The 25,247-nt window shown below is 37.2% G+C and overlaps 1 protein-coding gene across 1 annotated transcript; it reads right to left on the reverse strand.

The window, feature by feature from the left end:
* Positions 1-2,816: 2,816 nt before the first annotated feature.
* ZDHHC7 (zinc finger DHHC-type palmitoyltransferase 7) lies at positions 2,817-19,150 on the reverse strand. The gene is made up of 7 exons (XM_009807496.2): positions 19,126-19,150; positions 16,009-16,331; positions 13,114-13,238; positions 8,013-8,109; positions 7,474-7,555; positions 6,111-6,241; positions 2,817-5,071 (listed from the first exon to the last, which is right to left on the reverse strand). The coding sequence occupies exons 2-7, from the start codon at positions 16,312-16,314 to the stop codon at positions 4,895-4,897; spliced, it is 918 nt and encodes a 305-aa protein (XP_009805798.1). The 5' UTR covers positions 16,315-16,331; positions 19,126-19,150; the 3' UTR covers positions 2,817-4,894.
* Positions 19,151-25,247: the final 6,097 nt, after the last annotated feature.

Consider the following 25,247-nt stretch of genomic DNA (forward strand, 5'->3'; position numbering starts at 1 on the left):
GCCAACATTTTGTTATTTTCCATGATTTCCAGTATATCTAGAGTCCAGTTGTGAGTCATTTGATGCATCCTCTACTTTGTGTGCAGATCTAACGCAGCTCCAAGACGGCAGCAAGGATCTCTGCATCAGACCGTGGCTGCTGGGTCTGTGAAACCCACAACTGGCAGGAAACTCAGGAAGCTGTTGACTTACCAAATCACTGCTTTGCATCTTCTGCAAACTTTTACTGCAAACTTATTTGGAAGAAGCAACAGTTGTAATAAAAAATGCCAAAAAAACCTTTTCCCAGGACACAGATATGATTCTTCTGTAGTTTTATGTATCTTTGTAATGTCTGCAGCCTAAACTTCAAAGCTCTAAATTAGCCAAAAAAGGAAGAGGCAGGTCTCCTGTGAGCCATTTATTATAAAAAATGCTTGTATTTAAAACATAAGGTGCGTCTACAGTTAATGCAAAACTTAATCAGTGGTAGGTGACCAACTATTAACCATGTTACAACTGCTTAAAATAAGCCCAGTAGATGACTATACAACCTCAAATGTTCCTAAAGCGCAGCCATTGTATCAGTGTTTATTTGAATGAATTGGACTTTATTAGAAAGCAGATTGTCAGACTTCTATGAAACTTATGCTCATCTGTATAAAGGTCTAATGATCTCTGTCAGACAGCTCGAGGAGTTATGGGCGGCCGTACTGAACGGTAGGACACCATGGAGAATTCTTAGTTCTGCCATGTTGCACAAACCCCTCAACCCACACATATCCCCGTTCATGGCAAAAATGAAACAGAGGTGCCCAGCTGTGGCTTTGTGAAGCTTATTTCAGTAATGCTCATGAAGCACTTTGAGATACTCGGATGGAGGACACTATGGAAATGCAATCTTACTGACTGAAAGAGAAGTTGGGAAGAGCAGCTGAACTTCCATCAAAAGGGGAATACTTCGTATCTCATTCACTGGAGAGAGATTTTAGAGTCGCCATTCTCCAGCACAAGAGAGATCTGAAAACCACTGAAGACTGGGTTGAATTTCACCTCGGATCACAATGTTTTATTTTTCTACTGTCTATGATGAATTTGATCTGACATTGTATACTGATAATTTTGATTTGAAACAGCTATATCTGGAAACCAGGTTCCAGTGCAAGCATTCCTGGCGCATGACGGACACAACCGTACTTCACTAACATTGCTTCCAGTTCCTCCATCACATAGATTACATTACTTTTCTAGAAATTAAATGTACATTTATACTCATTAATGGTAAGAAAATAAATCTATGGGGGAAATAAATTCCACAGTCTCATATTTCATATGGACAGTTTGCCTTTTTTTTTAATTCAAAACCAAGTTTTCAAGTTTCTCTACTCATTTCTCCAATGCAAATACCTTAGGGATTTTCACCCTAGGGATTTATTTTTCTCTTCACTTGAGACTGATGTAATTAACAATCTAAGATATTATCTGATAGAAGAAAATGAAGTTGCCCAGGAACAAGCAGAGACCAGACTCAGCCTCGAGTGTCCGGCTGGTCTGGTGAAGGTTTACAGCAAGAGTAATTTACTGTCTTACGAGGGGCCTGTATTAAGGGGCGGAATAGATTCATGGCAAAAATCTCTTTCTGGCTTCCCTATGTCCAACCCCACTTTAAATTAAACCAATATTCTTATGCAAGCATACCTTAGGAGTGACTATTTTACTAGATTTCTGCTTTATTGCAATCATGATTTTGTTAACAAAAGAGGTTCAAAGCCATCATTTAAAAATATTTTAGTTGTCTGGCAAGATGCCAGCTGCTTTGTCAGAACAACATGAATCGTGCATCTCAGGTAATAAAGTCTTACCTATTTCCTTGCCAGTTATAACATTTGGCTTTATTAACATTGAATCTAGGTCTTATAGTAACTTTATCCTACATTCTGTGTGTGTATATATATCTGTGTGTGTATATATATAAAAATGTAGTATTAAGAGAAATTGCAGAAATATTTTGGAGGTGCAAAGTTTCATTTATGTTGTTAAGAAACTAAGAGCATGATTGCTGTGATGCATGCTGGCTATTTTCCAGAGCTCTATTTGGGTATGACAAGAGTAATGTGCATTACAGTAGCATATATGCTACTGCAATACAGTCAGCAAATACTGCAAAACCAGAATGATAGTATTTCTCCATGAAGAAATTCAGAGCACAAAAAAAATAGAATGAATAAGTGATACAAGCAAAAAAAAAAATTAATAATCAATCAAGAAGCACCAATCCATATTCAACCACAAAGTACTGTTACTTTGTTCAGAGGAGTAACACTTAAAAACATACAGAACTGTAATGCCGGTGCATTTCATATAGTGTTATTAACAGATTCAAGAATAATTTTACAGTGCAATCTCTATATTTCAAAAGCTCTTGTGCCACTTTCTTTCTCCACCAGCATTGAATATATTCACATATTAACACAGTGCCAATAGAAAGAAGGGAGAACATTCATAGAAACACAACATTGCCGCACAGGATATGCATATAGCGGTCCATACATGAATTCCTGCTTGTCACTGCTGCAGTCTAAGACTTCAGAAAGGGTTCATGAAACAACCTGACCTTACTAGCAGTTAGCATAACTTAAAACCCTTAATAAGCAGAGTAGTATCTTTAATTTGGAGCAGTATCATCTGTTACTTGATATACATGTACATACAAATTACAAGCCAAAGGATTCAAGACCATTACCCTGAAGTTGCTGTAATCGAAATATATGTGAAAATGCACGGATATGTGCAAAAAAGTGACATATAGAGCAGAAGTTAATCAACTAAGACTTTAATTCATTACTTTATTTTCTTACATTAAAAAAATTACAACATAACAAGGGTTTGAAAAGCCAAGTAAACCTGATTTCACACACGCACACACTTGCTAAGTCACAGGGTTCAACCGCTTGAAGTGGTATCTTCTGATTTTCATCAAGATATTTTCTTAAACAATATACACATTAAGAGCCTCATGACAAAGCCAGACACAATTTTTTCCCCAATCTTTAAGATGTGCAACTGAATATGCAAAGATTCTTGTGGAACTTCCAACTTCCCCCTCAGTTACACAAGACGTAGTTTTGTTCATTTGACTGCAATTTCATTGGATGTGTCCCACCTAGAAATTGTCCAGTGTTACACATCACCTCCCCCAAGCAAAGTGAACATATTACATAGTATTGCACAGTTTTGTCTGCAGGGCCGTAGATAATAAACGGATGCCTTAGTAATTTCACCCACCCAATGGTATAAAACCTGATGAAGCTGGAATCAAGATGCCACAAACAGTTACAAAGAAATGGAGAAGCAGGTCACCAAAAAAAGAATGTATAGCTTCAGTAGTACGTAAACTTTATAACACAAGATTCTTCAGCACAGTGAACTGCTTGGGGTGGGACAGATCATCAGTGCTACTGGCAAAGCAAAAGCAAGAACAGGACAATTTTAAGGCAAGTCCCAGAACAGGGAGCTATTTACTTTCTAGGCACGATTTCAAGCTATGCATCAAGGCTCCTGCTTTATCCTTTATATTGTCAGTAATTTATAGAACAGATTAACAATAATACAAAAAATAGTTTAAATGTAATTTTTAGATAATCCACTTTTAGCTGAATTTCATTACTTGCAGCTTGTATTTCATTACTTGCAGCTTGTATTTCATTACTTGCAGATTTATAAACATTTCTTAGCACTACTGTTGTTTGTCAGGCCCACATAAAGCAGTTCTAGATCTATATTGCTCTCATTTCTTGAAAGTAGTTTTGGTTGGAAAATGGTTAAATTAAAAATAATTCCTTCTATTGTAGATCTTTCTACATTTAAGATATGTTGTACTTGAGAAAGAGGCAACTTCCCTCATTCCTCTGATGCCTTTGTTCAAGTCATCATTAAGTTAACAGCCTTCCTTCTATGAAAAGTCTGTACAATAAAAAAGAGGCAGAGCAAGACCTTACAAAGACAACTGTTTTCAACTAATTAACTCCAATCTGCAGTACATTCATTTTAATTTCGCACAGGAGGATACAGTCACTGGTCCCACTTACCCCTGAACAGAGGACTAGATACAATCCTCAAACATCTACACTTACGTTCCTCTAGAATCAATGCATTGAGAATTGGAGATCCATACCTGAGGGCAGAATTCGGCCCACAGCCGTTAGTTAAAAGTGTCATTTACTGAAGATCTGGAACTTACCTAAATGCAATAAGAGATTAATACTGCCAAACACAAGACATGCTTTTGTGAGCCTGGGAAGACATTTGGCAGGGGTGTAACAGTGCCTCTGATGTGTTATGCTGTCGTGTGCACCAGTCCTTTCAATCACTTGCATATGAGGAATGTGTGCCTGAAGTGGGACACAAGAGTACAGCTCTGTTTATTAGGACAAGCTGAAATATAAATTAAAACTGAACAAACCACTGTTCCCTGAAAACTGGATTTAGAAGGCTAGGTCTCATTTGAGATCAACTTTCACAATAATGATCCTCCTTATGATTGACAACTGCACCTAAGTATATACTTTTTATAAAAACACGCAGGTAATTCCCCAAACATTTATCAAACAAAAAGGATTTAACAAAAATGGATAATTAATCTCATAAAATAAATTACAGTAGCATGACAACATTTGGCTTCTTTAGTGTGACCACGTGCTTCTCCTTTGTTATCTTGTTGTTAAGACCATTACAGATCCAGTTCGCGTCTCTGAAAGTTAATGAGATGTCTGTGACGATAAACGTATAAAACTCTGCTTGCTACAAGCAAATGTCTGATATCAGTTTCACCTGGTCACAGATTATATGTAGACAGCCTTCTCTGGCCCCAAATAAATATTATATAGTATTCTTGCAAGTTCCAGCATAATTAGACTCAAACAGAAAACTCAGGTCCTCCTTTCTTTGCTCTCAGTAGAAGTCGCCTGATTCGAAATCCTGCAAAAGGATTGATCCACAGGAGTGAAGGCTGACCCCCAAAAACAGATTTCATTCCTTCCCAACGTAGTCTCCGCTCCCACGTTGGCTTTTCACTCTTCAGTCTTTCAATCTCCTGTATATAGACAGACACGCAGTGACGCACTGTGAAGTAAAGTCTAACAGCAGTTATGAAAACCGATGACTATTTTGCATTCTTTTAATGCATAGCTAGTGAGCTGATTAGTTTCTTACTGTTATTTATTTAGTAAGGAAGAAATAAGAATGGCTCATTTAGCCCTGTGGGTACAGGACAGAAGACTTAGAACACAAAATGTGTACAAGTAGGTTGGTCTACCTCTACCTCTTCCCCCCTCAAACTAAAAGACAAAATGACCAGAAAAGCTGATGTTACAGTACAGGAGGATCTGCAGGCAAAACACTAGAAGTTGTTTACTCACTTAATGAAACCAGACAATAAGGCTCTTGTAGTGCAATTACTAAAGCAAGGCTTACTCTCCCCAATGCATTATTTTGATGATCATTTTTTGTACTTCCCACTAATGAAGGCTGGATATTTACCAATTATTTTTCACAGTTACTCTTCAGTACAGAAGTACACTTTTAAACAGCCTCACATGAGAAAATTCTGAACAGCCACAAGATTCAAATTCCTTATGTTTCCAGTCAATTACCCGTCACAAAACATCCTCCCAAGGCATAACACTGCAGATCTAAGGGCAAGGGAGCCAAAGGTCCAAACTATGGCTATACTATAAGAAAGTGTATCAAAGTAGATGAAAGTGTGAAGGGTTGATACAAGATAGCTAGTTTAAGTGTACACCTGAGAAAAGCAGACATTTCTCATGACACATATGAGCAGTTTGTGATAGTTTAGAAGTTGAAGTCCAAACCAGAGTCACAAGCTGTGCAATTTTTGTAATTGAAAACCTAGTTATAGAATTTATGTCAGAAAAGCAAATAAGCAAGAACTTTTGTTAGAAAGCAAACCCCAAGAAAGTATTTCAATCCTTACAACTGTAGAAAATAAAAATAATGAGCTATTTCAGATTTGGGGTTTTCTCCAAAATAAGAGCTTCCCCTCAGGCAAATAAAACACCTAATCACATCTTCCTAGAATAATTCTTATGGCATACAAAAGTAGAGGTCTTTACCGTTTCATCATTGCATATTGAGTGGATTTGGGTGCCAAACATGACTGCAGTGAAAGTGAGAAACAGAAAACCCTCAAGGCACAAGAAGATCATCAGGATCACAGTTACAGGTGGGGAGAAGTCACTGCATTCTGTGAAAACAACATATGTAGCTATAAAAAAAAATTTTAAAAATCTATAAAGCATGTTCATCCCCTCTTCAACAAACAACAATAAAAGCTAAATATCTGACACTTGAAACAATATTTCACAATTAAAACAAGCTTCTAATTTCCAGCATCGCAGCAGCTTTATTTGCTGCCTAAGGAAATAAAGAATTTTAAGGGAGTAACACTTTTGGCTTCCTATAAAGCACATGGTACTGCATTACTGCAATCCTGCCTCAATATTTCAAGGATATCAAACAAATGTTTGCACATGAGACGATTTAAGTACTCAGAACTGCATATATAAAAAGATGAGAGCAGCTTGAAGTTTCATGCATGACAAATGCTGTAAAAACCATCACCACTGTCATCTCTGACTTGCTAGTTAATCCAGATGTTCCATTCTGCTGCGATTGCTTTTTTTTTTTTTAATTCACCACACAAAGTAATCAGATTCTGACTTACACTTACAGTCACATCTCTGGAGATCCTCTGATCAACTGATTAACTCAATTATAGTTAAAGAAAGAAGAAATGGGATAGTATAAAGGAAGCAGAATGTTTCAAGTAAAAAAAAGGACTAAGATTCCATCCATTTAACGGAATATTCAGAAAAAAAAAAAACAGTCACATGGATTCCCCTGTTGCTTCAGGTACCAAGAAGAACATATGATCAGCCATCTTCTGTCAAAAGCACAAGATCAGAATGAGCTCTGGCACACTGGACCATTTAAGAAATGCAAGTCAGAACCCTAAACAAACAACTCGGACAGTTTAGGAAATTTCTCTTCTACAGGAAGCCCAACAGTTGGCCCCAGTAACGGAATGAGGGAGAAATTTGTTTAAGTTTCAGCTGTCATTCACAGAACTGAGGTGTGACACACAAAGCCCAGCTGGCAGCTTCAGGTAATATAGTGCTGAGGTGGTTTGAGGACCAGCTATCTGCTTCCTTCCTACTACAGAGGTGGTCATTTTTTACTTTGCAGAAAGGGAGCAAGAATGCCCTTGACAGCCTCAGCTCTTACAGTGAATGACTAAAGGGAAAAAAAAAAAAAAAGAGAGATATGGGTAAACAGGTATAAAACATTTTCAGGACCTCACTTTAAAAAGATCAAAGTCCTACAGTATTTCATTCATGGGACTGCAATAGGTGGAACGCTATGACTTTCCCTTAATATCTGCTAGATTATGACAGTGCAAGTTAAGTATTTGCTTACCAGTCCACTGCCCTCGGACACAGGAGAAAAACTGAAACCCACACAGTATGAGCGCATGAGCTGAAATTAGGGCTATATACATCTGGAAATAAGAGAGAGTGCTTACTTTTGACTGTTGCCAGGTAGTAAACCAGACATACCTTTCAGCCAGCCTTCACCACTGCACAGTGAATACACCTTCCTAATTCAATTTTTAATTCAATACAACAATGTTAAAAAAACTTCTAATTAAGTTTGAATCTAAAAATGTGGGTAACAATGAAAATTTAAAGATTAGCTCCCTAAATCACAGAACCATTTCACTAATTATTACTACATAAACCACAGCAAAATTAAGATAGTTTAAAATAACAGCACTTTACAAGATTAAAATGAGTATCAGCAGAAATATCTTCCTGCTTGGAAAATATCTTGTACAGAAGGATAAAAAACACAACATAAAACAATTGTGACCTTAAGCCATTACTCATTGCCAAGCACAACCAAAATAATCAAGATAGATCCATACTGAGATCAAGCTGCTCTTGATTTTCACTTACCGTAAACAGAACAAAAAATCTCTGATTTTTCTCCCCCACGCAATTATTCACCCACGGGCAGTGGTGATCCATCTTTCGAATACATCGTTTGCAAATACTAAAGGAAAGGGAGACAGACTTTTGAGAAACAGTACTTCACATTTTAATGTAGAAACAAGGGTGTCCAGTGGTCATAAGATGATGGGCTGAAATCTACTTGCTTGAAAAACTGCAAACAGTGATTTTACTAACATTTTATTTGCTCACTTAAAACTCAGCTTTTGCTTGTTATGTTTCACATAAGAAAAACGGTATTAATATGAGAATCATTACATATCCAAACACACAATCAAGCAAACCCAGTAACTTGTTTTCGACACTTGTGGCACTGAATGAGCAACGCTTCAGTTCTTTCTACATTCAGTATTAAAAAAAAGCCTTCCTTTTTGGACAAGCTTTTTTAGACAAAGTAACTATTTCAAGTTTACAGACTTCCAAGTTGTAAATTTACTTTGTGAATCAGAAAACAAAAAAGAAAGAAATTCACACCTTCAAGAGAGAAATTGTCACTCGAGGTTTCAACTGGCCATACAACTCTAAACATATGTAATCAAAATCTCAACTAAAGACCAGCTTACAATGTCACACCTCAATTCCTCAACATAAACCAAAAATACTGAAACTATAAGGAGCACACATTCTTTACATACTTGCTAGTGAATACTTAAACTGTGAATACTGTTCTTCACTAGTTCTGCAAGTAATTGCTCAGTTTCTGCCCAGTTTTGAGTCAAGGTTATTTCCAGAAAGAAAAGTCAAATATTTCACTAAGTCCATTTTACGTCTGCTAGGCCATACAGCACCAGAGGGCTCATTTCTCTTATGTTCAGGCCCATCTGCAGCCAAACATGAACAGTTATACAAGAGAAACAGAAGAGTTACAAGATGTGTTGAAGTTCTTCCATAAATCAGTAGCTTAAGTAATGCTGATATTTCATTTTCCTAGCTTTGTACTTAAGATAGCCACACACTCAAAAGTGTTACAGATTTTCCTGCAGAACGTTCAAAATATTAAGCATTTTCATTTCAGCAGTTACAAAGCCAAATAAGCCTAAAAAATGCAGGCACTATTATTCAAAATCCTTTGTTTTTAACATATGCTTATTTATGTATGATATCTATGAGTGCTACAGTGACAAGCTACGAAGTAAAGCTAGATAATTGTCACTAGAGTGAAGAAGGGGGTGTGTGTGTGTGTGTGTAAAAAAATCAATGCTCCAAGGCATGAAATAATTTTAAGTCATTGCATATGCTTGATTATAAGGTAATTCAGCAAGAGGCAGAACATACTCCTCTGCAGGTTATATGAGAGAATCCCAAATCTCTCACTGCTCCTCTGAAGCTCCCTTTGCCCTGAGCTATCATAACCAAGTCCTTATGTTCCCATTGCCTCTTCTTTTATGGACATTGAAGACAATTCATCCTCTGATGCAAATTACTTTTTAAATACTGCCGGTTACACATGAGAAGCCCAATACCATAACTAAACACCACAACTACTCTCTAGTGCAGAAGAAATAGGTATCATTCAAGAGAAGGCATTCAGAAGGCTCTCCAAAAGATTTTCATTTCACAGCCTGCTGCCTGTAAGTTCAGCCTCTCATTAACTTCCCGAGCTCTGTGGGAAGGTGAGCTAACTCCAGTCACCACAACCATGCAAGCCTCCTAATGTAACACAGAATATATACTGACACTCTAAAAAAGAATATTAATGCGAAGTACTGAGTAAAATCGTATCCAGACTCAATCAAGCCAAATACTGGAGGATGTGAGGTGGGCAGGACAGACGTTTGCTCATTCTGCATTTCTCACAAGCCCACGCAGAGCCCTCCAAGACATCAGATGTCTGGAACCCTGCCTTCATTTCTAATCTCACACTACAATTCAGCGAACACTTCCAGCCAACAAACTGGCAGCAATGCTTAAAACAGCGGTTCTACCTTCTTCCTACCCCTGTCACTTGTATTCTATTCCCTCCCCTGTCCAAGCACAGACATTCATGCAGCAAGAGTTGTGGGAAGTCACTCCATTAGCTGCAACCCGGGTCATTTCACTGTGCAGGAATACTCATGCCTACACAAGAGGAAGGAGCAATATGGCAGTGAGAACAAGCAGCTGTGGACAAGGGAAGGTCTTCTCCAGCTTGGCACTGCTGCTGAATGCACTCAGGTAACTGCAGATGCAATTACAGTTTTGAATGCCAAACATAACATTCAGAAAGATACAGCTAAGGGCTTAAGAGAAATTGGTCTGGATAACAGAAATTCAAAGGAAGACCGATGCAAACATCTCAGTGATTTGATTCTGAACAATGGTTTCTCACACACAAATGCAGACACTCAAAATAGGCTGGAAATAATGACAGCTGTGCTCCTTCAGTGAAAATGAAATAGCATTCACTCAGGATAAGCCTATTCCTTATGCTGAAAATGTTAACTGCTTAGTAAAACCTCAATTTAATGTATTTCACCGAGGCTAGATATTTAGCTGCAAATAAAGGCTTCTGGTTCTTTTTCCCATCACTAATGTGTATTATGAAACTATTTTTCTTCCTCAAAAGAACTTCTGCTGCAGTATTGCCCAACAATTTTCATAACTACATCATAAGAGCCTCTTCTGTTAATAATTTACTACTCAAAACATGCACTGTGGCTTTGAGTGTAACTATTTCCCAAGAGGAACCAACTTCAATTTCCATTTTCAAGTCTCTTCTATCAGCAAATTGCCACTTTGACTACTTGGGACTAGACCATCCTTTTAATGTCCTTGGAATGGGTTTGTAAGCCAATAAGATGTTGGCAGTATAATCAAACAAATCTTTTTTCTATTCGGTACACTTCTGCAGTGCTAAATCTATGGCAAAGAATCAGATTCTGGTAGGTGGTCTATGCAGTATGTATTCAACATTCAAAAAATTACAGAAAAATCCTTTGTTCTACTTAAAGATTAATAGCAACTACTAGTAGCATGTATTGTATGAGTAACAGAAACAAAGGCAATTAAACCAGCTATCCAACTGCTGAGAAAAACATGACAGCAGGCTCACAAAAGGATAGCACATACACTTTCAGGCTCTGGCTTTCTCTTCCAGATGTTCTGTGAAGCCAGTTATGCACTGTGCAAGCATTAAAATGCATCCTTTGCCCATATGTGGAACATCTCACAGTGTATTTTACCAAGGCATAGAAAAGTAAAACAACTCACAAGACGTGCAAAGCTAGGTCCCTGAACCAGTGGTTAGTGAAAACAAACCCTTTTCAAAGTATCACAGATCTCCTTCGCTGTAGACACTACCCATTCTTGCTCTGCTTTAATAATAAAAGCCACTCAAATTCTTGCTATAAACAATGTATTCAAAGTCCCTACTTATTTTTATTCTTCTTCCACAAAGAAATACTAACTTTTCAATCAACACCACCTTATCTGGAATCACAGGCTACTGGAACATCCAAGATAATACAGTGCCTGCTGAGGATGATGGCCCAGATGGACCCAAGGGGCTGTGCAGGGCACAGAGCTTCAGCAGCTCTGGGCTCTCCAATACTCCAGCTTCTCTACTGATATGTAGAGTTCAACATAAGATGTCTTCATTTAGGGCCACTTCCAAATTAGTTAATTCTATCGGGACTGAAGATGTGGGAAACACTTTACAAAGATACCTGCAAAGTCTCCATAGGAGCCAGCCTAAATCTGAGACAAGAAAATTAGCAAGATCCAACCTACACTCAGCAGAGGCTCTCAGGTGTCCCTTTACTGCATCCCATGAACACAATGCCAGGACATCTGAACAGACTGCACAAAGCTGTTTTGGATCCCCAGAGATTAACAGCTTATATTCTGCCACAAGAAAGCAGCTGCACTGCTTCCACCCCCAGGCCCACCGAGCAATCAGTACAGCTGTGTTCATGTAACACTCTACTAGAGCTAATAAAGCCAGCGACAACCAAACTCATCGCACATGAAGGCAGGCCTGGTATCTGCATCCATGCAAAAGCTAACCTACAACACAGATAAACTAACTGAAGATAATTCTATACTTGACTATTTATACGTGAAATTTTTCCCTTCACGCTCCAGATACAAAAACCCACTCACATCCGAGAGAAGAACAACATTTCAGTGCCAAGGCCAAGTATTTATAATGGAAATAGCTTCTCAGCCATAACTTTCACACAGATAAGTGACATACACTGAGACATTTAATTTAGAAACACAAATTTACAGAGTAATTTGAGAGTCCTGACAAGACTTCACTCTGTTCTTTTGACGGGCACTAACTCCAAGACTTAAATTTAATATGCCACACAATTCAATACATATCACTCCTTGCACCTAGAGAGCCACCAGGAACATTTACATATTTATGTAAGTCTTAATTATGCAGGCATATCTATTTTCAACTCTCACACAATAAACATTACAAACGCATATCCACAGTGCCTGAAAACTCAAAAGATTGAGAATTAATTAAAAATTGATACATTTACTATCTCTTCCATAGCATGCTAAGTTCAAATTATCATCACTTCGGTCCTTATTAAAATGAATCTTCAACAAGCAGAAGTGCATTTAACCAATTATGCATACAACTTTGGGAAAATAATCTGTCAATTCACATATAACTTCCAATGATGCACTATGAAGACAAGACGACACAAATTAAAGTGATGGTTTAAAATTAGTCTGTATTTTCTTAATTTAAGATTGCAGGAGTCAATTACTTAAATTAGCTTCTATCAGAAATTTCCTTGAGATTCTTCCCTTTGCCCTGCATTATCAACAGTACAGCACAATAATTAGAATGATGCTGAGGAAAAAATATTCACAGACAAAAAGTATTTAAGACACTACAGAAAGAGTATTTTTAAAAAGTCTTGAGTCTCTTGCTTCTTTCCCCTCATCCACATTAATTTTTGGCCATAGCATACTATATTTATAAAATACTCTGCAAGTTTACTGGATACCAAAAGAAATTTGTGGGGAAAAAATTAACACATAAATATCAGGAACATTATTCCAAGACTCAATATGTGTAACTGCTTTAAAGAAAACTATGGCATACCTGCAATGGTGTGCACGTTCAGGTTTGATACTACAGCACTTTGGACATTTGTAAATCACTTCTCCTGGTTTCAGTTGCAAATTATCCATGTATTCTTTAGTGGCATTTCCTTTGGGTACAGCCCCCTGAAATCATTTCAATTAAAGGAGAGAAAGCTTCTTAAACGGTATGAGAATGTTTAAAAATACATTTTATAGACTTCATACGAGTAATCTCAGGATAATTGCTGAAATAAGTTCATTTACTCAAATCTAGTATGCCATAAGCCAGAATCATTTCCAAATGAATAAATTACCTCTGCTTGACCTCTATCAGAATTAGCATAATTCTGATAGAATCTGCTGTCACCAGCATACATAAAATGAAGAGGAAGATGCATCTTTACATGCAAATACAAGCACTACAAGTACAATATTTGCTGAGAAGTTACTCTGAATGAGCACTGCTAAAAGAGACATGCTCTCTCACGACAGCATACGTTAATTATTGTGGCATTCGATTATTAGGCGAAGCCATCCACAAAAGTTAAATCAGCAACAACTACTTGAAAGATGTTATTTCAATTCTCTGAAACCAAGGTTTAGCCACCTGCCCCACATACACAAGTTTTTGAGAATCAAGACATTCTTTTTTCCTTTATACTTAAGCTTTTAGCTTGGACACTGTCACTGTGAACCACCACTGGCTTCTTTATTCTACATCTAGTATCCTCTGCTGCCTTCTGCTACTGTGAAAGTTTGTGAAGCTACATGGTAAACAGTGGAAGGAACTGATCCAGAAGAAAAATAACCTATCAGGAAAAGAAATTATTTTTCAGTAATTAGTCCTCTGAGCTGTTCACTACAGAGCTGCATTAGCAGCTCTTTCAACACAATGAGGAAGATGATGAACAGACAGGAATAGTAGGCAGGATTGCTTCTTCCAGTAACAATCTAAAGCCTCGTGAGATCAGAATCTAACTTTGGATTAGTAAGAAGAAAATAATGGAAAGTACCACTGTCACCGTGCTTATTTATAGAGCTAAAGGCTTATCTGTGACAGGAATTGATTGTGAAACAAACCCGGATGTGAAATCAAAGTGCAACGGCCTTCTTGTAGCAATCCCTCCAGGCCAGCACTTATTTCACACAGGGATCACCCTCTCCAGGTTGGCTTAAATCATCTACAACATTCTATAATTATTTCTCATTCAAAAAAAGCCCACTGGCAACATCATCACTTTACACAGACACCTTAAGGAAGTTTTTGGGACAGAATTAATAAACCAGCAGGCACTTCAGATTCAATTGCAAAACACCTCTCTACTTTGGCAGAAAGTTTTTGTTGCCTATTGCTTGGAATAACAATCTCATGTTTGTACTGCCCGAGACACAGGCGAAGTTCTGCCCCAGATGAACTCTTTGGCTAAGTGGTGCTTCAAACTCGAGCCAGCTGGCCTTTGCAGGAATACGAACTGAAAGAGTTTCTCAAACACTCATGTTGTATTGCTGAAGTGTTTTTTGCAATATGAATGTTCTCATTGAAGTTAATTCACCATGTTTACACCAAAGTATTATCTCAGAGAGAACTCCTAAAGCACAAATTTATCTTGTTCCAGGTAAATTTATGCTTATAAAACACATCTCACATTCACCTATTCACCTGTCACTAAGGATGGTAGCTTCAGGCCACGCTTTTAGCGTTTTGCTGATAAAAATATGCTCTATTTCAAAAACATCTTTCATAGTCTCAGATGATCACTAATTCCTTTCCATGAAAAATCTATTTTTATAGTTATAAGAATAAATTTAATTCACATATGTTTTGAGGCAGTTTATTCCTTTTTTCCTTCAATCTTAGTTTCTATCACACAGTCATGTCTTCCATTCTGAGAGTCTGCAGGAAAGGAGTGCAGAAAAAAGGGTAATAATTCATCTCAATTTCTATCATGTTTTATCCATAAAGAACAACACAGGTCTAGAAAGACACACAGTTTTACCAGGACATATTTTTAAGCAATCTATCCTTAAATCATTAACTTTCTTAGCTGTCACAGTTTGTAGAAATCATAACATTTCATCACTGGGTGTGGGCTCAGAAGTAAATCAAAGACCTAGAAAACCATTAACTACAACACCCTGCTGTTTTTTTGAACACTCCCATGACTTCTATATACACTGTTACGATCTCAAAAATCTGGAGAAAATAGATATTTTTCCCCTCACCCTTCTCTCCCCAGATTTATTGCCTAAGAAAAGTAATAATTTTAGTACAAAATAACTAATTCCATCTCTTGAACTCTTGAATTGAAGAGTAAAAGTCCTAAGAAATAAGTACTGTCAAGACCTCTTACACCTACACTGTTCCAATGTGGGTTCAACTTGCATCTCCCTTCCCACTGCCTCCAAATACCTAAACACAATAATGCATGAATCATGTAGGACAGTAGTTCTTACTTTATGTCAATACATGACTGAGGTTTTTCAGCATGTCTACCTCTAAAAGTTCTTTCATGTGCCATAAATGGAAGACACATTTCAAATGATACAACATCTTATGAAGTTTTTGAAAATACATCTGATGAAAAAGAGTAAGAAAAATTAGGACAGAAAAGACCAAAGCTTTATTAGCTTCTTCGGAACCTGGGTTAATAATTAACAAATAAACTGTATTTCACATGAGCCTACCTCTCCCTTGTATATTAATTTTATACTGCCTGCTCCTCAAGTCAAAAATTATTTATGGATTCATTCACAGAACAACAGGAAAAGTACAGATTTCCCTTCAACTTGAGGGTTCTGCATCTAACACTACTTTTCCCAGCAGGAGGATATTGACACACTTCTCCAAATTTCTCTGCAGACGATGAGCTACAGGAGAGAACAATCCAACGTCAAGGAACGATCGCATACTTACTGGATCAGTTAGCATAGTTCTCAGATGCGATGACAAAGCTAGTACTGCCAAGCAGTTAAAGAGAACACCGTTGATCACTGAGTACCAAAAGTCTTTGGAAGGCAGCAACATGACAAAAGTCACTACGAAGTCTGCATAGACAACCAGAAGCCATGTCATTATAGCACAGACCATACCACAGCCATCTCGGATGAACCAAACCCTCTCTGCCATGTCGGCCTCTGAGGAAGAGGAATCGTAGCTGTCATTTTCAGCCAGAAGCGGGTGGTGCTCAACATCACGGAATCTGTGCCCTGATGACTGCATGGTTTTCTGGCCTTGCCCTGCAGGAAGCAAAGATACCATTGTTATGCGTGAGGAAACTGGAAATACAGGTGGCTCTCGTTTTTTACTTCAGTAAGATAGAACATATCCAAGTTCAAAATAGATTACTGAGATTTTTTTTTTTAATCAAAACCTGAGCAATTCTATGACTACGTAAAGATGAAATAGTTCTGTAATCAAAATATACTCATTTACAAAGTTTCATCAACAATTTTGTAAGCCGTTTACTGAGTTTTATAATCCCATAACTTTTTTTTTATCATGCAACTTCAATGCTTGACAAAGGGATTTTAGAATGGTTTCATTTCCATCTTGCTGCGCCCGTACACCATTCTTCCCCTTTTGTTAAAAATGCAACCTCTTTCTTTCATCTCAAACTAAAATGGCAAAGTCTTCATTAAATAACAGCTCATGTCTCTCAGAAAACAGCAAATTATAGCACCAGACTGTTGACTTTTTGTACTGCTCCAGCAACCCAGGGAAGAGCAGAAGGAAAAAACAGAATGGAAATAAAGCTGTTCTAGTACATTGTTCACAACAAAAACCAGAACAAGTTAGAAAGCAGTTAAATTTGTTGACAAAAGTGCTATTGTGTTGAAAAAACCCCAAACCTGTTACAAAGATATATTGGATAACTTACAAAATGGTCTCAGACCAAACTTAAGGGAAACAAATGGTAGTGGTTACATTAGCATGGCAACGGATTACACGAACCAGATTTTCAAAGAACACATTAATTAATTTAACTTCATGAAAACTCTTTTAGGGCTTTGTTGTTGTTCCAATGTGGAACAAAACCAAGACTTGAAACCTTAACAGTTTTCATAAAAACAGAATTATTTTCCAGACATCTGTAACAAGCAAAGATAGGGAATGGCAGAACTGAAGTGCTATCAACAAACAGGAGACAAATTAAAGCTTAAACACTATGCATCACGAATAGCCTGCTACTTTAAAAGTATACCGTGTTCTAAAAATCATATTGATTCATGCTATTAAAGGCCATGTCGGAGATAAACTTGAAAGCATTATATTGACTGATGACAGTCAGCAGAAGTCTCCGTTCTTACCCTTTGTTAATGGTAGCCTATATATGACTGGTAGGAATTATGGCATTTCTGTTTACACCCTGAGACCTTGACTACAGGATCACTTTGTTAGTCTAAAATGGTCAAAGTGACCATTACCAGGTAAAGAGATTCACACTGAGATAGTTTTAGATGAAGCGATGTATTTCTAAACCCTTTAAAAAACTAAGTCCTATCTGCCAGGAATCACATAAACGTATTCCACCCAGTAAATCCTTCTGATTCTTAACACTTAATGCTAAAACTAAGCGGGAATAATCCAAGAGACTAGAAACGAATACAAGTACATGCCGATTGCAGTGTAGAGATCCCAGAGCAACAGTTAAAATAGCTAGCTGAGATACTCATAGGACACAGTTAAGTGTGGGCTACATTCTCTGGTTTTGAAACAGAACAAACTAAAATACAGCTCTGGTGCTTGGATCTAGCTGCTAACAATACAGTATTACAGTTACTAGTAGTTACACTGTGTGTTCTATCCAAGTCCCCTCTCTTACCAGAATGTAGCTACTAAGTCATGGATAAAGGTAGTCACATACTAGAAAAACACCTCAGAAAAGAATAAACTTCACCTCCCTTAAAAGCAATTCAAGCTTAACTTAACCTAGGTAAGGCCCTCTTTTCAGCCATCTTAAGTTATCCTAATCCTTCTAAATGTTTACAGTTAAAATTACAATCTATGCCAATTAATTACAAAAGCACTTTGGGACATCAACCACTCCTTGTGGTCAAGACTTGTAAAAGAACAGTCAAGTTTCATGAAGCCTACATAATTAGCAGCTGGAACATGATGGTAACTAGGCAAATCAGCTATTATTTCATCAAAAATGGGCACATAAAAGTTTTAAGAAATGTTATTGTCTAACTTTTTCTCTCTCAATTAGAGACCCACAAAAAAGCATGTACAATAAACTTTCAACTAAGCCTTGAAGTATACAAAGAGCTGACAGCCAAGCGAAGTTATCACGCACACAAAATACCCAACACATGCTCTAAAGAGCCAAACTTCTAAAGAGATAAGTGGCAGTACTTCAGAAACAGTCAAATACAGTGCATTCACATGCTAGTATTTTGTCAAAATATTTTTTCACTGGCAAATTCTGGTTTTGTTAATTCAAATTTAGGGTAAATTCAACCAAATTCACAATGGCAAAAGTATTAGCTGTTTCCATTTTTTTATTTTTTCCCCAATTTTATATTTTTATTTTAAAAATTCAATATGTAAGTAATTTGGAACATTTTTTCAAACAAAATGTCTTTCTTTTTCTTCACCAAAGGACTGTTTAGAAACCCCCCTCCTTCAAGACCTCCTGCTGCACAGATGTTTTGAAGTGTTTGAGAAGAATCAATGAATCAAAACCAACCTCCTGATTCTAAAACTTCCCATAGAACACAAATTTGGGAGTTCCTTCCAGCTAAGGTACAATACCTCAGAAGAAGAAATATACAATTATTTTTCAATCAAGGCAAGTTTTCAGCTTCTCAAATCAACAAGTTACCTTAAACCAGAACAGACATCAAGATTCTGAAAAAAAAATAATCAGTATCTGTGTATGTCACGACAAATGTGAATTTTAGATCAATTCTGCAAGCAACTCCTTTAGCGTACAAATGAAATGGCATAAAATTACTGCATTCATTTTGTTTAACTGCATTAAAGACAACCAAGAAATTTTTTAGCACAACAGAAAAAAACCCCACATACCTCACAGATGTTTTGTATGTTATTCTGACATCATGTCCTTCCTTTGGGCTATCCTAGGCCATTCACATAGTCATATCTGATGTAATCTGAAAAGACATCATCAAACTGAGTAGTAAAGCACTCTTACTTCATCAGGAAAATAGTGTTAAGCACTAATAATATACATAGGTAGAAGTACTTTGGAATACGCTGCATGTACCTACAGCAAACAAGCTGCATGTACCTACAGCAAACAAGCTTCTGACCAAGAGGAAAAAAAACTTTTAGATTAAGCTATCAAAGAACAAACTAAAAAGCTCTAAACAGTGTTTCAAGTAACATTATATCTGTCTTGTTCATTGTTTTTTAACATGAGTTGGATAACCAGATTTCAGCATTACAAACTACCAATGACCAAGCTACGGCCAATTTAAAATAAAGAAGCTATTAATTTCAGAATCTGTTATATAAAAGAAAATGGCCCACGACTATCCAACGGGAATATGCACTTAATAAGCTCTCCTTGCTAGAAGTCCACCATATAGGCAAATAATTACCATACAACTTATGATATACAAATCAGTATAAAGACTGAAATGCTAACATAAGCCATTCTAACCATGCTTAATTTTACAATACAAATGTTCTACGATCTTGAATTACATTCCTTCCTTCCTTTTCACAAGGATGTAATACTCAAATCCAACAGAGACTGTGCAAAATAAGAGCGCATCAGTAGTTTTAAAAGTGTAGGAGATTTCCTTTTCATAATGAAAAAAGAGGAGGAGGAACTTATTTTATTTAGAAAACCAGGTACTTGAAAGCTTGAAAATTTTAGCAGTTAACTTTTGGATATCACCACACATCATTTGGAGCAGGACTGCAACACAAAACCTTGAGTTAGATTTCTATTTGGGGAAGAGAACAGAAGAGGTGTGGGCCTGGATTTCTGACTGGAAAAATTAGTGACCACATGCATGCTGCACAGAAAGCGCTGCTGCACTGGTTTCTGGCAAATTAAGTTGTGACCCTGCTGCAAACTATAACATCTACCTGGCAATTAAATCCCCAATATGGAATCAAGGAAGATTTTCTTGCTTTGTTTTACATAGTACAGAATAAAATTACTAGCTTGGAGTAAGAATTTCAAATTTGTGTCTGATTAAAGTTGGCTAAAGAAGTACCTGGGTTTACTTCTTCAGTTGTTTTATTTTCTAGTATTTAAAATAAGCTTTGTGACATGGAAGCTTCACTCTTATTTGGAAGGCTATTCTCAAAATATATTAATTTAAGTTAATGTAAGGATTCTGACATTTAACAGCTACAGAAAATATGAAGCAACTTACTTCCAAAGGAAAGCTTCTGAAACTAGCTTCTTAGAAAAACATATTCCAAATACAACATTACTGACAGAGTCCTTCAGTATACATTCTCAAATTTTCCCAGTTCAAGTGGAAATACACCAATGCAGACTTCCCCTGAAAATGAGAAGCCTCTTGTCTTATTTAAACAAACTCATATATTCTATTGCAAGCCTAAAAGGTGATGCAAATGCTCATTATGCACATATAACTGCATGAAGCTACTGATTGCTTTCTGTTTTGCTTTATAAATAAGATTTTATACTTTTGTTAAACAAGTTTTCACAATATTGTGAAATCCACAATCATTAAGTTGTCATTGACATGGCATTTTGTGGAAACTAAGCAGAAACACACAAGATGATGACAGGTTGAGTGTATCACATTAATTTGCAATGTCACCCACCCATTCTCTGAGTCAAAGATAACAAGCAATAGAAGACGACACGCTAAGCCTCTGCAGGTGAAATATTAAAGCCAGAGCAATCATTTGAAATTGTTAACAGAGAATTCACTGACAAGACAGGGACACGATTTGTTCAGTCACTTCCCTAACCCTAAAGGCAATTCTGTGCAAAATTTCAGTGTTTATTGTAGCCTCCTCAGTTATTGGTTTAAATGGAAGTGCCAGCACAGTTCAGTTTTCGCGAGAATAACAGATTCAGTCATTCTCATGTGATTTCTCCCTCCCCTTCCATCTCCCCTGCTCCTGTATGTTGTTCTCCTCTCCATCTGCCTACACAATTATCCCCCACCTTGGTCCCCTTCAAGGGGAAAAGGATCAGTGTTTGAAAAGCACTTAGACTTTCTGAAGAGCTAAGCATCCCCACTGAGATGCTCACAGCTTTCCTCTAGACTATTAATTTATCCGCTTCAGTGCCTGTCCTAACCAAATTTACATTGAGTCTTTGTTGTATACTCAAAGCACAAATCTCCGGGACAAAACATGACACTTCAACCTCTAATATGCCAAGCAACAGTTTTTAATTTGACCGTTTAAAAACCTTTATCTAGCATTGGAAGATAAAACTAAATTATTCAATGTTTCATGCAAAATGTCATCTGTCTGCACAGGTGATTATATTAAACCTAATCTGATGCCGTTCTACTCTTAGGTGTTATTTGAAATTCTCAGGTTGAGCATGTCTCATCTGACCTACACCTCACTGTTAATGAAATGTAGGCTCAAAATGCAGATATGTTATTGGAATTAAAAAAATAAACTTTTGAAGACGTTACGATAAAAACTCATGATCACTGGAAAGATGGTCCTGTAAAATGACTGTGCCTAAGTTGTTTTCAGTTTTCTAATGGGGCTAAAGAAAATCCACTGCAACAGCAAATCTCCTTTCTCTAAGTTTACCAGGAGTAGGTTACCAAGGGCATTAGGAAGATGAATGATACAATACAACTATTGTATCATGAGGCCCCTGTGCTGTCAATTAAATTTAAAAAAGGGCACTTCAGGGTTAAGCACAGTCCTTTTCCCTGCTATTTTGTGAGGAACAAAGGAAAAACATTGTTGTAGGAAAAAAAATATCTATTTTTCTTTTTTTAAACAGATATACAGATAAGAATTTGTATACAGGCTAAAAATCCATCAGCTGCCAAAGCCTAAATCTTTTTGGTCGCTTTTTCCTTCAAGCTATATGATGGACAGTTCCTAAGATTCCTCATATTTCAGTTACAACACAGTGAAGAGAATGCTTTTATTTCAGAATTCCTGACTGTGTACCACTAAGTCAATGGTTGTAGGGACACTAACAGATATTGCACACTAGAACAATAATCCCGCAGTGCTTACATACGATGGATTTAAATCCTACCTAGATAGTACAGCATCGATGGCAAATCAAAATCACAGAACTGTAGTCTCATTAAAAGGTTACAGTGTAAACATTAACTTCAATAACTGCAAAAATTTTAAGTAAACCAAGTGGGCAAACCTACTACTGCATCCAATGCCACGGGCAATTTGGACCATTCATTGCTGACAGATAAATATCCATCAGATAATGTCTAGACATAATCACGCCTAATTTAGGTAAGTAACCTACTTTTTATTACAGATACATGCAATCCAAACTGCAAATCCATTTAATAAGTAAACTGTGGTTTGTTTCAACTTCTTCTCAGTGACTGGTCCAGCAAACAACCTCAGAGCAAATGAATAAAACCACTCCAATAACTACATCAACCAGTAACTGCACTGAGCGCCCTTTAGCTCAGCCCCAGCAACAGCCTAGCTCTGTACAAGGAAACTGCTAGGTACTAGGGCTTCAAGGCTGACCTTTCTCAGCAACCATAACATGTGTAAGAACTGCTAGAGTAGCAAGTATTCAGAAGAACCAGTCCATCAACTACAATCCCAGTTTAGCCCTGCCAGACTCAACTTTTGCTATCTGCAGCTACAAAGAGAGATGCCCAATTTCAACAATCTGGGACATATATAACACAGTGCACGCAACTCTGGAAAAGAGCAGCTGAAATAGCTTGAGATGGCAACCCATAATACAACCCCAAAGTGTTATTATTAACTTATCCCCATATCTATCCCATACCCTCAGAGACATAGCTCATCATCTCTCTCTAAATCCTTGTTGCTTTTGCTCTAACAATATATTTTGTACCAGATTCTCTCATGAATTTCCTGTTTATGCCTTGTAGCCCTTCTTTGTACCAACCCACATCTGCTGTACTGCAGGCACACAGCGACACTTTACATTGGAAACTCGTAACTAATGTGATGCTTTTTACATACAAACACCTGGCAACAAATTCAACAGACAATCTTCAGTAAGTACGTATTTAACAGTCAAGTTTTAAACAATTGTAATGATTCTCCTTACGCCAGTCTCTTACTAAACAGCAAGTGCCAGGCCACAGGAAGGCACTGGAATTGTTTCTTTTCAGCTCTGAAAAGGGGATATGCTTCTCCTAAATAACCTCAGAAAAAGGGTATATAGAAGAAGTACTTAAGCATAAGTATGGATGTCTTACTGGGAAGCTGGTACTCTAATCACTTATCTCTTTATGCCGGTAGCATCTTTATAAACATCCTCAAAACCAGCAATGAGAATCCAGGGTAAATCAAGTTATGCAAAATGAAAGAAAAAAAACTATGCATGTCTTCAGAACACGTATTTATAAAAAGTATTAAAGAGCCTTGCTAACAGCAATAAACCTGACAGATTTGTGACACCAACTCACTTTTCCGTAAGTACCAAATAACATACGAGATGTTCAGCAAGGTATCTTTTTGGTAATAGACTATTTTTCCCCCACAGATGCGGAAGTCAAAGAAAACGTATTTCACGAGACTCTGGGTCCCAGCAAAGATACACGCGATCTGATACATAAAGAGTTCACGGAGCTACAACAGCAAGGACAGAACGCTTCTGGAATAAAGAACAACCTTCACCTGAGAGGACAGGAGCACAATCTATGTGAGTAATGGCTGGGCTTTATATCTTACCTACTTTGGAACAGGGCCACAAATTCAAATTCAGATTAGACTCCAGAAAGCTACATGCTTAAACTAGTATCAGTATTGTTATGTGGAAACCCGAAGTTTTATTCCTTTGCCAATGGCAATTGGACGCATCACATTCTACTTCAGAGTATAATTTTTTATTCTAACTTTTGCATTTATCAATATACGCTATATCCTCACACAATTAAAAATACTTTGGGTATCACATTTACTGATTACACTGCAACATCAGGCTGGCAAGCATGTTTTTCTTTCAGTTATTATATACATATCAACACGCGAGTCTTCCGTCCAGGCTTCAGAAAGTAATGCCATAGATTAAAGCTGAACTATTTTCACTAGCAATTTTCAATGCCAATTAAATGAGTGTTAAAGCCTTTGTTTCAATGATTCCTCATATCAGATACATATAAAGCCTCACATTTCCTCTATATTCTTCATCTTCAGCATTTCAGTTGCTACAGAATTCTATCAATTTACTTTCCATAAAAATTCTGTCTTCATAAAAGGCATAAAAAAAGAAATCCATCAGATATATACAAAATATATTACTTTAAAGCAAAACCAAGGAAGTTTTAGAGAGATGAAAAGTATTAACCATTTCTTAATCTAAAACTGTTAAAATTTTACATCAGTTTCATCTACTAATGAATCAGTACGGCTCTACTTTATCTGTAGATTTTCAAAGTCAGAAAGCATCAACTTCAAAAGAGCTAATTTAAGTCTGTTAATGTGAAGACTCACAGTGACTTCAACCTAATTATGTCTTCAGCAAAATGAACAGTTATATCACTGCAATTCGGCATCCTGATACGCTTATACAACTGTGTAAGTAGTATAGAAAATAGCCAGTTATTTCCCAATCCTTTTTCGACGGCACCGACCACATACATGCTGTGCTGTACAAACCTACTCTCTCATTTTTCAAGGCGTGAACTATTTGCATTCCCACTTCCTGTAAGTGCTGTTCTTCCCTCCTGGAAATAAGGAAAACTAGCACCACATAAATCAGCAAAACTCCCTAGAGCAAGTACTAGGACGTTACTGAAAAGCGTGGTGTGTCAGATGGTTGCTGTTCCCTCCCCTTTCAGCTTCCCACGGTGGCAGCTGAGACTCTACAACACAACTGTGCTGGGGCACAGGGACACTTCCATACGTTTCCATGGCTGCTGACAGATGAATTTTACTTTTTTTTTTTTTTAAATAACCCGAAAGGAGGCAGGAGCACAGCGAAGACCCAGAAACACCCCATTAAGAACTGACACCAAACACCGGCAGGGACGGAGACT

Source organism: Gavia stellata, chromosome 15 (assembly GCF_030936135.1).
Source record: "Gavia stellata isolate bGavSte3 chromosome 15, bGavSte3.hap2, whole genome shotgun sequence".
In the NCBI taxonomy this organism is placed as follows: domain Eukaryota; kingdom Metazoa; phylum Chordata; class Aves; order Gaviiformes; family Gaviidae; genus Gavia; species Gavia stellata.

Bases quoted from the DNA above. Each gene is read 5' to 3' on its own strand.
- ZDHHC7 (XM_009807496.2), bottom strand. From the start codon at position 16,314: ATGCAGTCATCAGGGCACAGATTCCGTGATGTTGAGCACCACCCGCTT. The intron at 8,110-13,113 runs GTATGCCATAGT...CCTTTCCTTTAG, and splicing joins GAACGTGCACACCATTGCAG to TATTTGCAAACGATGTATTC. The intron at 6,242-7,473 runs GTAAGCAAATAC...TTGTTTTCACAG, and splicing joins TGTCCGAGGGCAGTGGACTG to AATGCAGTGACTTCTCCCCA.